We start from the raw sequence: 13,003 nt of genomic DNA on the forward strand, positions 1-13,003 counted from the left end.
TGGAGCACCGTGTGGAGGATAACCATTGTTGCTCGTGATCAACTTGTTGCTGTTGTTGTTGTTGCACCTGCTCTGGCTCGAGGGAGAGGCCGTGGTAGAGATGATGGTGGTAGAGGTGCGAGTCAGTGTTGTACTGCTCAAGGTGGTGATGGTGGTCCAGTCAAAGTTGATGTAGTGAGGAAGCTCCGGACTAGAGAGACCACTGATGTTATTGCAGGTACTTTTACGCTAAAGTCTTTTCCTCTGCTAGCTCCAGTTGATTCTGGTGCAAGAAGGTTGTTTATCTTGAGAGACGTAGCTAGAGAGTTAGGGATTGTTGTAAAAAAATGTAGATCGAGTGTTATGGCTAAGAGCTCTTTAGGTGATAGTAGTGGTGGATCAGGTACATCGTCGTTGTCCTCTAATGATTTAGGGAAAAGTGTTTTCGATTGATCTTTTTGAGTTGCCATTTTAGGGTTTCAACATTATTCTCGGTATGGATTGGTTGTCCAAGCATCGGGATAAGGTGGATTGTGAGGTGAAGTTCGTGACTCTATGTGGTGCTGGTGGTTTGGAAGTTGTTGGTGAGAAATTTGAGTTGTTGCCGAATGTGATTTCTTAGCTTCATGCTGAGAAGTTGGTCCGGAAAGGTTGCAAATCTTATCTATCCTATATCCTGATTGCGGATAGTAGGGATATGAGGTTGGATGAGTTTTGGCTTGTATGTGATTTTTCGGATGTGTTTCCTAAGGAGTTGCCTGGTATACCATCGGATAGAGAAGTTGAGTTCGGTATTGAGCTCTATCTTGGTACCGATTTGGTGTCTGTTGCGCCTTACCGCATGGCACCTAAGGAACTGAAAGAGTTAAAATTACAGTTGTAAGAGTTTTTGGATCATGGGTTCATTCGTTCGAGTGTGTCTCCGTAGGGAGCACCAGTTTTTTTTGTGAAGAAGAAGGTTGGGACTTTGAGGCTATGCATCGATTATCACCAGCTGAATAAGTTGACCATTAAGAACAGGTATCTGCTTTTGAGGATTGATGATATGTTTGACTAGTTTCAGAGAGCTTTGATTTTCTCAAAGATTGATCTAAGGTTTGGGTATTATTAGTTGAAGGTTAAGGATTCAGATGTGATGAAGACTGCTTTGAGGACTCGGTATGGTCATTATGAGTTTCTTGTCATGCCATTCGAGTTGACGAATGCACCTACCGCATTTATGGACATGATGAATCGAGTACTCCACTCCTACATTGATCAGTTCTTAGTGGTTTTCATAGATGATATATTGGTGAATTCTTGATCAGAGGATGAGCTCGATGAACACTTGGGAGTGGTTTTTCAAGTTTTGTGGGAGAAGCAGTTTTATGCGAAGCTAAGCAAGTGTGAGTTTTGGCTTCGTGAGGTGGCTTTTCTGGGTCATGTTGTTTCAACTGAGGGTATTCGGGTTGATTCGAAGAAGGGTGAGGCGAATTTGGATTGAGAGCCGCCGAGGACTGTTTCTGAGCTTAGAAGTTTCTTGGGGTTAGCTGGTAATTACCGTTGCTTTATTGAGGGGTTTTCGAGCATTGCTACTCCTTTGATGAAGTCGCTTCAGAAGAACACTGCCTTTGAGTGGACTGATGAGAGGCAGAAGTGTTTTGAGAAGATAAAGTTGGTTTTGGCCGAAGCGGCTATGTTGACGCAGCCGATATCAATTAAAGAGTATGTGGTCTACAATGATGCTTCTTATAAGGGGTTGGGTTGTATGCTGATGCACCAGGGTAGGGTAGTTGTTTATGCGTTGAGGCAGTTAAGGCTGCAGGAGTATAACTATTCGACTCATGATCTGGAGTTGGCTGCCTTAGTCTTTTCGACCAAGATTTGGCGTCACTACCTGTACAATGAGAGGTGTGTGATATACACCGATCGCAAGAGTTTTAAGTATCTTCTAACCCATAAGGAGTTGAACTAGAGATAGAGATGCTGGATCGAGTTGCTAAAATATTTTGACTGTGTGACCGAGTACCATCTAGGGAAGGCGAACGTAGTTGCAGATGCTTTGAGTTACAAGTCTCTGGTTGATTTAAGAGCTATGTTTGCGAGGTTGCCTATCTCTGATGATGGTGGTCTGTTGGCTGAACTTCAGGTGTGGTCGATTCTTTCGCAACAGATTCCTGATCGTCAACCTTTTGATAAGGGTTTGGCTCGTCGAATTTGTCAAGTTGAGTTTGGTGTTCAAGGGGATTTTGATCTCAACTCTGATGGTGTTCTGTGTTACCGAGTTCACTTATGTGTTCTGGAGGATGAGGATCTAAGGCGCTTGATTCTTACCGAGGCTCATAGCAGTCCTTTTGCTAAACATCCTAGTGGGAATAAGATGTTTTAGGATCTTTGGGTTCTATATTGGTGGCCTGGGTCGAAGAAGGATGTTGCCGACTTTGTTTCGAGATGTTTGGTTTGCCAGAGAGTGAAAGTGAAACATTAGCATCCATCGGGTTTACTTCAGCTTATTCAGATTCCAGAGTGGAAATGGGAGTGGGTTACGATGGATTTCATTTCGGGTTTTCCCTTGACTCTGACACGATGGATTCAGTTTGCTGAGCTCTACATCCAGGAGATTGTTCGTCTTCATGGTGTTCCTATTTCAATCATATTAGACAGAGATCTACGGTTTACTTTGAGATTCTAGAAGCCGTTGCATGAGGCTTTGGGTTTGAAGCTTCATTTCAGTTTAGCTTATCATTCATAGCCTGATGGTTAGTCAGAGAGGGTGATCCAGATTCTTGAGAACACGTTTTGTAGTTGTGTTATAAACTTTAAAGGTAACTGGGATCGTCACTTGCAGTTAGTCAAGTTTACGTATAGTAATAGCTATTAGAGGAGTATTTTGATGGTACCGTTCAAGGTCCTGTATGGTCAGAGGTGTAGGTCTCCCCTTTGTTGGTTCGATATGGAGGAGAAGAGGAATTTGGGTTTGGAGTTGGTTCGAGAGGTTGAGGATAAGGTGAGACTTATTTGCGAGCGGTTGAAGGTTGTTTCTCATCGACAGAAGTCCTACGCTGACTTGAGACGTCGAGACATCTAGTATCAGGTTAGTGATATGGTATTTTTTAAAGTTGTGTCGTGGAAGAAAATTCTAAGGTTTGGGTGGAAGGGTAAGCCCAATCTGAGGTTCATTGGCCCTTATGAGGTTGCTAAGCGAATTGGATCGGTTGCTTATCGTTTGTTGTTGCCACCTGAGCGAGAGCGTATTCATGATGTTTTCCATGATTCCATGTTAAGAAAGTACAGATCTGATCCTTCTCACATTGTTCCTGTTGGGAAGATCGAGGTTCGATATGATCTTTTGTACGAGGAGGAATCGGTTGTGATCTTAGATCATGAGGTCAAGGTGCTACGCAATAAGACGGTTTTGTTGGTAAAAGTTTTGTGGCACAACCATAAGACTGAGGAAGCCACTTGGGAGTCAGAAAAATGTGATGAAACATTAGTATCAGTATCTATTTGATTCAGGTAAATTTTGAGGATGAAATTTCTTTTTAGAGGGGTAGAGTTGTAATATCCCTAAACCGAGTCTAGTAGTTTTAGGTATATTTTTCGGGTTCTGAGTTTGAAACTAGGAACTTATGGGGTTCCTAGTAATTTTTAATTTAATCTAGGAGGTTAATTTCATCTAAAATTAATTAAACAATAATTTAGAAAAATACAAATATTTTTGGAAAATTAATTTTAAAGTAATTAAATAATTATAAGTAAAAATAATTAATTTGGGTCGAAAAAGAATTTTAAAATAATTTTTATTGGGGGTTAATTAGAGTTAAATTTAAATATTAATTAAATTGGGTTTAATTGTAAAACAAGGGAAAATCTAGAGTATTTATTTGACAAATAAACCTTAAAATTCGGAATTTTAGAGGGAAATAATCAATTGGTAAAGTAATGGAAATGTGGGAGTGGCCATTAGGAAAATTCCCCAATTTGTAAATTTTAATGGGGTGTTTCAGTTTTAAACACAATGCATCTAGCCTACTTGTCATACCATTTACATCAGATTACAGAGCTATAAATTTCATTTTCTTTGCATGGTTTTAAAGATCTATCATCGGAGAATAGATCCAACTAATTTTCTTCTCAAAATACTCTATCAATTCACCCAAAATTATTCTCAAAACTAGCCAAAAATATTTTGAAATTTCTCAAGCTTTTTAAATCAAGATTTTCAATCAACGAATTTAGAGCGAATCAAAGGTAATCTTCAACCCTAAACTTGTTTTTATGAAGATTAGAAACATTTTTACATGATTTGAGAGTCAAGTAAAGGATTTTTTTTATCAATGTCATACTCTTCAAAAGCTTAAGGTACTTTAATGGTGGATCTTGAATTTTGAAAAGAAATCCATAAACTACTGGATGTTCCAACTCAAAATGGATCTATTAAAAGGTCTTTGGTCTTAATTATCAAGATTAAACATGATTTGTGAGGTAATTTGAAGAAATTCGAATTTCACCATCTTCATGAACTGATTTTCTAGATTTTTGTGAAATCGAGTTAAATGTGAAATTGATGCTTAGTTTATATGTATTTGGTTTAGTATTGGTGTTTGTAAGTGATTAGGAGGGCTGAAGAGATCGATTTTGTGAGGAATCAAGTTTTCGACTTGATGTTAAAAATCCGGTAAGGTATCTTTGTGAGAGAATTTCTATTAGTATAATTTATAGCATTGCAAAGGTGGTAATGTATACTTTACCTCTGTTGAAGCTCTAAATCTGAAAGAGCACCGAGATAACCGAAATTGAAGCTTGGAATAACTTAGTTGATCACTTGTTGTGATAGAAAAAAAATTGTGTGGTGAGTGTTTCTAAGGGCAATTTGGTAAATTAACCCTCAATTATGTTTAATTAGTACCTTAATTAATGATTAAAATTAATTAATTATGGATGAATGGTTGATTTTGCAAGATTGGTATTAAATGTGTAAAAATTGAATTTGTATTGAAAAAAATTGGTGAGTTTTTGGGTGGTGTTGTGCTATTTAATTAGATTAACTTTAAGGATGATTTTAAGCATGTGTACTGAAATTTTTGATCATGATATGTTGGTGTTACAATTGGTAACTGAATATGGGAAATTGATGAAAGAATTGATTGATTTAATTGGATGCTAAATGACAATGTTACAAGTTATACTTAATCATTTTGTCACATTAAATTGAGCACAATAATGACTGATTTATATGCTATGTTTGACTGAATATATTGGCAACATGCATGGTGTATCCATTGGATATAGTTGGCATGCCATAGGATTTGTGGGTACTCACCTTTATTTGTGACATTGTGAGCATATGGCTCTAGGTGGAGTGATTTGTTTAGAGTAGATAAGGGAGTGTTGAGCATGATTCTCCACTCAATAGGTTATTTGAGGCCCTATAAGGGAGCACGTGCTTCGGCCCGGTCAACTCGGTAGATTGTATTTGATATTTGTGGGAGTTCAGAGATCTGTTTATCCGATGTATGATCATCTAATTAAGCCCTGAGAAATGAATGCCAATATATTTATTTGTGATTGTTACTATATCAATTAATGAGTGAATGCCATGATTAGATGATTTTTTGTATTGAAAATGCTATGGAAAATTTAATTTACATGTTTCATCATTTTGGCTGATAATTGGTGATTGATTGGTTGTGAATTAAGCATGAATTGGATGTTAATTTACTTATCGTTTTTATTAACATTCACTGAGCTTTTAAAAGCTTAAACCCTCATATTCGTACAGATAATCGTCGGGATTGAGGAGCTGAGATCTAGGCTTAGTAGAGACTTTATCACACATTTTAGAGACTATAGTCGGGCATTGTGAAACTCCCGAGAATTAGTTGATTTTGGTTGTAATTGGAATTTGGACATTGGACATTTATTTTGGATGGTTTTATAATAACTTTGAGGCATGTTTGAGTTTAATTATGGAATGATTTACGGTGTCTTGTTGCTTGATAACACGGTGTGTGAAGCATGAGATTTTTACTAATGATTGATTAAATGAAGCTTCCATGGAGTGGTTTACTAGCGACTAAGGTACGCCATTTGTTTGATTTATTCGGTGTTTGTTATGCATGAAATTGATTGTCTAATTCTATTTAATTAAGGCTTAATTGATGTTCATAAATTCAATTGAAGGTGTATGTATATGTATTTTAATTAATCGTAGTTAAATCAGGTTTAATTGGTCATTAAAATATGCAAAATCAGGTTTTAGAACGAGTTTTTCGTAAAAATAGGTGTAGTGGATTTCACACGGGCATGTGCCTGTCCACACGGGCATGTGAGGGTTTGCACACGGGCGTGTGGAAATTGAAGCTATCACACATGAGCGTGTGGGATTTCCACACAGGCGTGTGCGATCTACCAAAAAGTTTTTCACAAAACAAAAACGGGCATTTAATGACACAAGGTCTAAGGGACACGGCCGTTTGAGTTTTTGGGGGTTTAAATTTTTGTCTTTTTAAATTGGTATTCTAGTTTTTTTATGTTATCATTTAGTCCTGAAGATTGATTAGTCTAATTAGAGCCCTAGATGATAAGGAAACTTGGTAATAATTTAGAATTAGTCTCGTAATGGGTATAAATTGATAGAAACACACTTAATTTGTAACTCAAAATAGATCTTGATAGTGGTATTTATTACAATTTAGTCTTTGATAGTAAAAATTGAATTAGACATAGCAAACGAACTCAATTTAAGTTGAAATTTTTAGGCTTGCATAATTTTGACTTAAAAAAGGTAGGTAAATGTTTAGATCTAAAATTGGGTTAGTTCTACCAGAGGTGGTAAAATGACAAAAATACCTTTAGGTTAAATTTCCTAGGAAACTTTGAAAATTGGCTCATAATTTGCTTGTGCATTAAGAAATAACTAATAATTAGATAATATTGAGGTGTTATAAGGTCGGGGTGTGTCTTGGGTGGTCGTTAGCCAGAGAGTAACATTAACCATAGAAAAAAACTAGTGATTAAACACATAACTTAGCAATATCATCACATGGCAAGATATGGGTACATAACATAGCATCACTTTTGTCATACCTTTCATAAACATGAATATTCATACTTTGGTCATTGATACATCATTCCTTTCCATATTTTTCATAGTGAAGTCAATCAGAACCCTTACTTGAGCTCACACAAAGTGTGCTAAACAATGGTCGTATTCGTCCCTTTTCATATTCGATGGCCGAAACCATCCCTTTTCATTAATCGATGGTCGTCACCATCCCCTTTTATAGTTGATGGTCGTCACCATACCTTTTCATAATTGATAGTTGAAGCTATCCCTTTTCATATTCGATGGTCGTCACCATCCCTTTTCATAATCGATACTGAAGCTATCCTTTTTCATGTTCAATGATCGTTGATATGCCATTGGATTTACGTCGTCTCACAACATGATAACTTGTATAATAAAATATATATTGATTCATTTTCAATAAAATCATTTATTAACATTCAATTTAATCAGCATTGTACATACTACAGCTCATATGAACTTGCTTGACTAAATTGCAGAAATGACAAAGTATAGGGGCATTTTGGTAATTTTTTGTTCTCCTCGATTTTCCACACAATCTTGATCTAAACTAATAATTTCATTCAATATATTAATTTAGACAGTAAAATAATTTTTATGCAATTTAGTCATTTTTGACATTTTTACAAAATTGCCCTTAAAGTTTTACTTTTATTTAGTTTAGTCCCTGAGCCTAAAACATGCAAATTAACCATTTCTAATGCCAATTCACATCATTCAAATATTCATGGCACACAAAAAATCCCACATTTGCAATAATTTTACATTAAATCCTTGTTTATTTACTATTTCAACAATTGAGTCCCTAATTAGAAAATTCATCAAAATCACTTAACAAAATACTTTTAAATATCAACCAACATTTCAAATTCATCATTTAACATCTAAAATCACATAGATTCATCAATGGATAAATTCAAAATCTTTAACAGTTTCCAAAACGAAGGTACGGGCGAGCTGGACTTAGTTGTAGCGATCTCAAAAACATAAAATTATTAAAAACGGGGCTAAATCATGCAAAAGCGGACTTTGACCTAAGGCATAAGCTATCATCCATGGCTTCCATCTTTCTCCAATTTTGACTAACACCAAGGGAAAAGATGATAGCTTAATTGTTTTGTTTTTACTTTAATTTAATTATGAAATTATCATTTTGTCCTTTGAATAATCATCCAAATTTCATGCTTTTAGTTGCCCAAAATCGTCCACTAAATTATTAAATGGTATAATTACCATTTAAGTCCCTTTTCATTTATTCAAAAAGCTATTTAATCACTCAAATCAAAAAGTGATCAAATTTTACATATTTTACGATTTAATCCTTTTCTCTTAATTTAGTATCGAAACGTTAAAATTTTTCAACAAAACTTTAATACCACCTTAATGAAATTCTGTAAATATTTATAAAAATATTTACAGCTCGGTTTATAGAAATAAAATCCCGATACCTCATTTTCTAAAACCACTTGACCTTAGGGTCTTACCACTTGAACTGAATAAATCGCTTATATAACAAAAATTATAAAATCAAAAACCTTTTTAAAACCATATTTGACTCATAAATATTAAATGATAATATTTACGAACTTACTCATCAAATTCGGTGGCCTCGGAACCACTATTTATGACACCACTGAAAAACAGGCTATTACAAGAATAATTGGTACCTCTTTATTAGCTTCACATTCCAGAATAATAAAAACTGCCCAAAAAATAAAATTTTCAACACTTACAAACACATCTTCAATTTTACCTTTTGGATGTGCATAAGAACAATCAATTAACTACAATGTGACAGTTATAGGTCTCGCCTTCCCAGTTCCTAATTTCCTGAAAACATATATTGGCATTAAATTTATGCTTGCACCTAAATCACATAATGCCTTGCCTACATAATGATTTCTAATTGAGAAAGGAATACTAAAACTCTCTGGGTCCTACTTAACTTTGCTAGAAGCTAATCAAAGGGGATTTAATCCGTAATCCTTCTTTGAATCTTTGGAGTTAGAAAGAAAAGATTATATCCAACCAAAAGCGTCAATCGAAGAGCCAACTAAATTAGAATTTAAGGTACTTCCCTCGCATATAAAATATGTTTGTTTAGGTAACGCTTCGACTTTGCTTGTGATTACTTTAGCTGGGATAACTGAAGAGCAGGAAGAGAAACTCATTTCAGTGTTGAAACAATTCAAGAAGGCTATCAGATGGACCATAACCAATAACTATGAAATTAGCCTATATCCATTTGTATGCACAAAATCATCCTAGAATATGGTGAGAAAAGAACGATTGATGGACAACAAAGACTGAACCCCATTATGAAGGACGTGGTAAAAAAAGAAATCATAAAATGGTTAGATGCGGGTATAATTTGCCCTATCTCAGATAGTTTATGGGTAAGCTCAGTCTAGTACGTGCCAAAGAAAAGAGTTATTATGGTCGTTGAGAATGAAAATAACGAATTAATACAGACCAGAATGGTTACGGGATGGAGAATTTGCATAGATTACCAAAAGTTGAAGAATGCGACTAGGAAAGATCATTTTCCTTTCTCGTTCTTGGACCAAATGCTGGATAAACTTGCGGGGTGAGACTATTACTATTTTCTTGATGGATACTCAGTATACAATCAGATCACAGTAGCACCAGTGGATCAACACAAAACAACATTCACATGCTCGTACGGTACATTTGCATTTAGATACATGCCATTTGGTTTATGTAATGCACCTGCTGCATGTCAAAGATGTATGATGGCTATTTTTACTAACATGGTTGAAAAGTATTTGGAAGTTTTTATGGATGATTTTTCAATGTTTGGAGAAACTTATGATGGTTGCTTAGCCAATATAGCCAAGGTACTAAGACAGTGCGAAGAAACAAACCTCGTACTCAAAGAGAAAAATGTCATTTCATGGTACGAGAAGGTAATGTTCTGGAGCACTGAATAATGAAGAATGGAATTGAGGTAGATAAAGAAAAGGTAGATGTTATTGAGAAACTCCCACCTCGAACATCTATAAAAGGTGTTAGGAGCTTTTTGGGACATGTCGGATTCTATCGAATATTTTTCAAGGACTTCTCCAAAATTGCTAAACCCTTTTGCAAATTATTGGAGAAAGACACGACATTCAACTTTGATGAAGAATGTTTGAAAGCGTTTAATGATTTGAAAAATCGGTTAGTTTTGGCACCCATTATCGTCACACTAGATTGGGATTTACCATTTGAATTAATGTGTGAGTGACTTTGCGATAGGAGCTATGATGGGCCAGTAAAGGAACAAAATTTTTCATCCCATCTACTACGCAAGTCAAACTCTAACAGGAGCTCAATTGAATTATACGGTAACAAAGAAATAATTACTTGCTATTGTATTTTCTTTTGACAAGTTTCGATCTTATCTTGTAGGTACCAAAGTGGCGGTTCATAGGGATTATTCGGCAATTAAGTATTTACTTGCCAAGAAAGTTGCCAAGCTGAGATTGATTTGATAGGTATTTCTACTCCAAGAGTTTGATCTAGAAATTTAAGATCGAAAAGGGGTAGAAAATAAAGTAGCAGATCATTTATCCAGATTGGAGCCACAAAAAGGAAATTCTCCACTTATACCCATTTAGGAGACACTTCCAGACGAGCACATACTTAAGGTAAATCATGTCCATAATACCCCTTGGTTTGCTGATTTTGCTAACTATTTAGCTTGTGGTTTGATGCCGATTGATAAGACATATCAACAAAAAGAAAAAGTTTATTCACGATATGAAGTACTTTTTTGGGGAAGAGCCATATTTGTTCAAAAAGTGTGCAGATCAAATGATCAGGAGATGCATGTCATAAAATAAAGTACAGAAGATTTTATATCATTATCACACAGCTCTGAGTGGGGGACACTTCAGAGGTACACGTACTGTAGCCAAAGTATTGCAAGCCAGATTCTTTTGGCCAACGCTAGTCAAAGATGTGTATGCAAATGTAAAGAGTTGTGATCAATGCCAGAGGGTTGGAAACATCACCAACAGAAATGAGATTCCCCAAACAAACATCATTAATGTAGAATTATTCGATGTTTGGGGTTTTAACTTTCTCAGTCCTTTCCCTCCATTTTTTGGTCACAAGTATATATTGGTAGCAGTGGACTACGTATCTAAGTGGGTTGAGGTCGAGGCATATTCGACGAATGATGCCAAGGTTGTGATGAAGTTTTTGCAGAAACATTTGTTCACAAGGTTTGGTACTCCTGGGTCATCATTAGTGATGAGGGGTACCATTTTGTGAACAAATGGTTGAAATGGTTACTTGAAAAACATGGAGTGAAGTACAAGGTTTCCACAGCTTACCATCTGTAGACGAATGGACAAACTGAACTGGAAAATAAAGAGATGAAAGACATAATCGATAAGGTAGTTTGTCCAAACCGACGAGACTGGTCCAAAAGACTGGATGACAATTTATGAAATCATTCATCAACATATTTCAAGTTTCACGAATCACAAAATTCAATAGAAAGAAAGTAGAACAAAGGCAGAACTGCGGGAAGTTCTTGCTGCACTCTAACTTCTTATCCATATTTTACACAAAACCCAAGGTAGATTTCTCTTCCCCTCTTTTGAGTTTGTGATTTCCCTTCTTTAGATGTTCCTTTATTCTTCTATCTGAATTACTCTATTGGATTTTGTTGCAAAGAGAGTAACTGCTCTTTTTCTTTTCCTTTTCTCCTCACAATCTGTGTGTCCTATTCTTCTCTTTTCTATCCTCTTTTTATAGGGTAGATTTGTCCCTCTTAGCACACATTTTTTAATCCTCATTTTAGGGTGATTGATCTTGTACATGTATAGCTGGCTGAGAGTAATGTTGATTGAGTGCTGCGTCATCTTTTTGGAACTATCATGGCTTTTCTGTTGGCAATCTCTCCCACCATTTGCCATGACAATATTTCACATCTTTCGTTCTCTTTTCCTCTTTCTCTTTTCCTGCTTTTCTTTTCTTGCTTCATACCTACACCTACGATCAAAGATTACCAAACCTCTTTCCAGCAATTCAAAGTAACATAAAATTACAATTGAAACATAATCCAAGCTTTAGTATGCAATGCTCTAATAATAAGTCAAAATGCAAAAATATTTTCTTAATTACAAGCAAATACTTCAATTTAGAGGTCTGAAATATAACTCTTTTCAGGAGTTATCAATGGCCTTACAATGTTCCTTCCCTTGAGATCTTGAATTTTCAGTGCCACTCGACAATGCTCCTTACGATTTTGAGCTTAATGCATTGGAATTTGTCCCACTTGGTTTTCTAAAGCCCTTAAAGATGCAGCGTGAATCTTTGTTACAACATCGTTCTTGGCCATGTATTCCTTCAATAGAGTTTCCATAAATGAAGATGATGATGAACTTTGTTGAAAATTTTACCGTGGCATAGTTGATTGTATCCAGGTGCTGCAGTTGTTACATTCTATCAAACAACATTACTGTAATTTCCCACTCATTGATTACTCCAACTGAAATTAGGATGTTGTTTCCATCCTGGATTGTATGTATTGGAATATAAGTTATTGTTTCGATTGAAATTTCCCATGTAACGTACTGAGGCTGGGTTTGATGGGCATTCATCAAAAACATGATCTTCCCCACAATAAACACATGTTAATTCTGCTCCTCTCATTTCCTGCACTACAGCTGGTCTCTTCAATGTTTTAATCATATTAGTTAGGGATGACACCTGAGCTGTTAATGAAGTGATCACATCAAGCTCCATATCTCCAGCAACTCTTCTACAAGTACCCACTCTTATAGTTGGATATTGATAATCATTGTTAGCTATTCTTTCCAGATATCATATGCCTCATTATACGATTTATCTTGCAAAGTCCCATTGGCAGATGCATCAACTACTATTCATGTATATGTATTTAGTCTATTATAAAACATTTCCAATTGCGTCCAATGTTGG

The 13,003-nt window shown here is 35.7% G+C and overlaps 2 protein-coding genes across 2 annotated transcripts; both read left to right on the top strand.

Moving 5' to 3' along the window:
- Positions 1 to 475: 475 nt before the first annotated feature.
- On the top strand, positions 476 to 2,347 carry LOC107917308 (uncharacterized). The gene is made up of 5 exons (XM_016846673.1): positions 476 to 559; positions 602 to 788; positions 1,287 to 1,418; positions 1,509 to 1,895; positions 1,995 to 2,347. The coding sequence occupies exons 1-5, from the start codon at positions 476 to 478 to the stop codon at positions 2,345 to 2,347; spliced, it is 1,143 nt and encodes a 380-aa protein (XP_016702162.1).
- A 564-nt stretch (positions 2,348 to 2,911) lies between these two features.
- LOC107917307 (uncharacterized) lies at positions 2,912 to 3,469 on the top strand. The gene is made up of 2 exons (XM_016846672.1): positions 2,912 to 2,965; positions 3,092 to 3,469. Exons 1-2 carry the CDS (start codon positions 2,912 to 2,914, stop codon positions 3,467 to 3,469), a joined length of 432 nt encoding a protein of 143 aa, XP_016702161.1.
- Positions 3,470 to 13,003: the final 9,534 nt, after the last annotated feature.

The sequence above is a fragment of the Gossypium hirsutum genome, chromosome D10 (assembly GCF_007990345.1).
Source record: "Gossypium hirsutum isolate 1008001.06 chromosome D10, Gossypium_hirsutum_v2.1, whole genome shotgun sequence".
Classification (NCBI taxonomy): domain Eukaryota; kingdom Viridiplantae; phylum Streptophyta; class Magnoliopsida; order Malvales; family Malvaceae; genus Gossypium; species Gossypium hirsutum.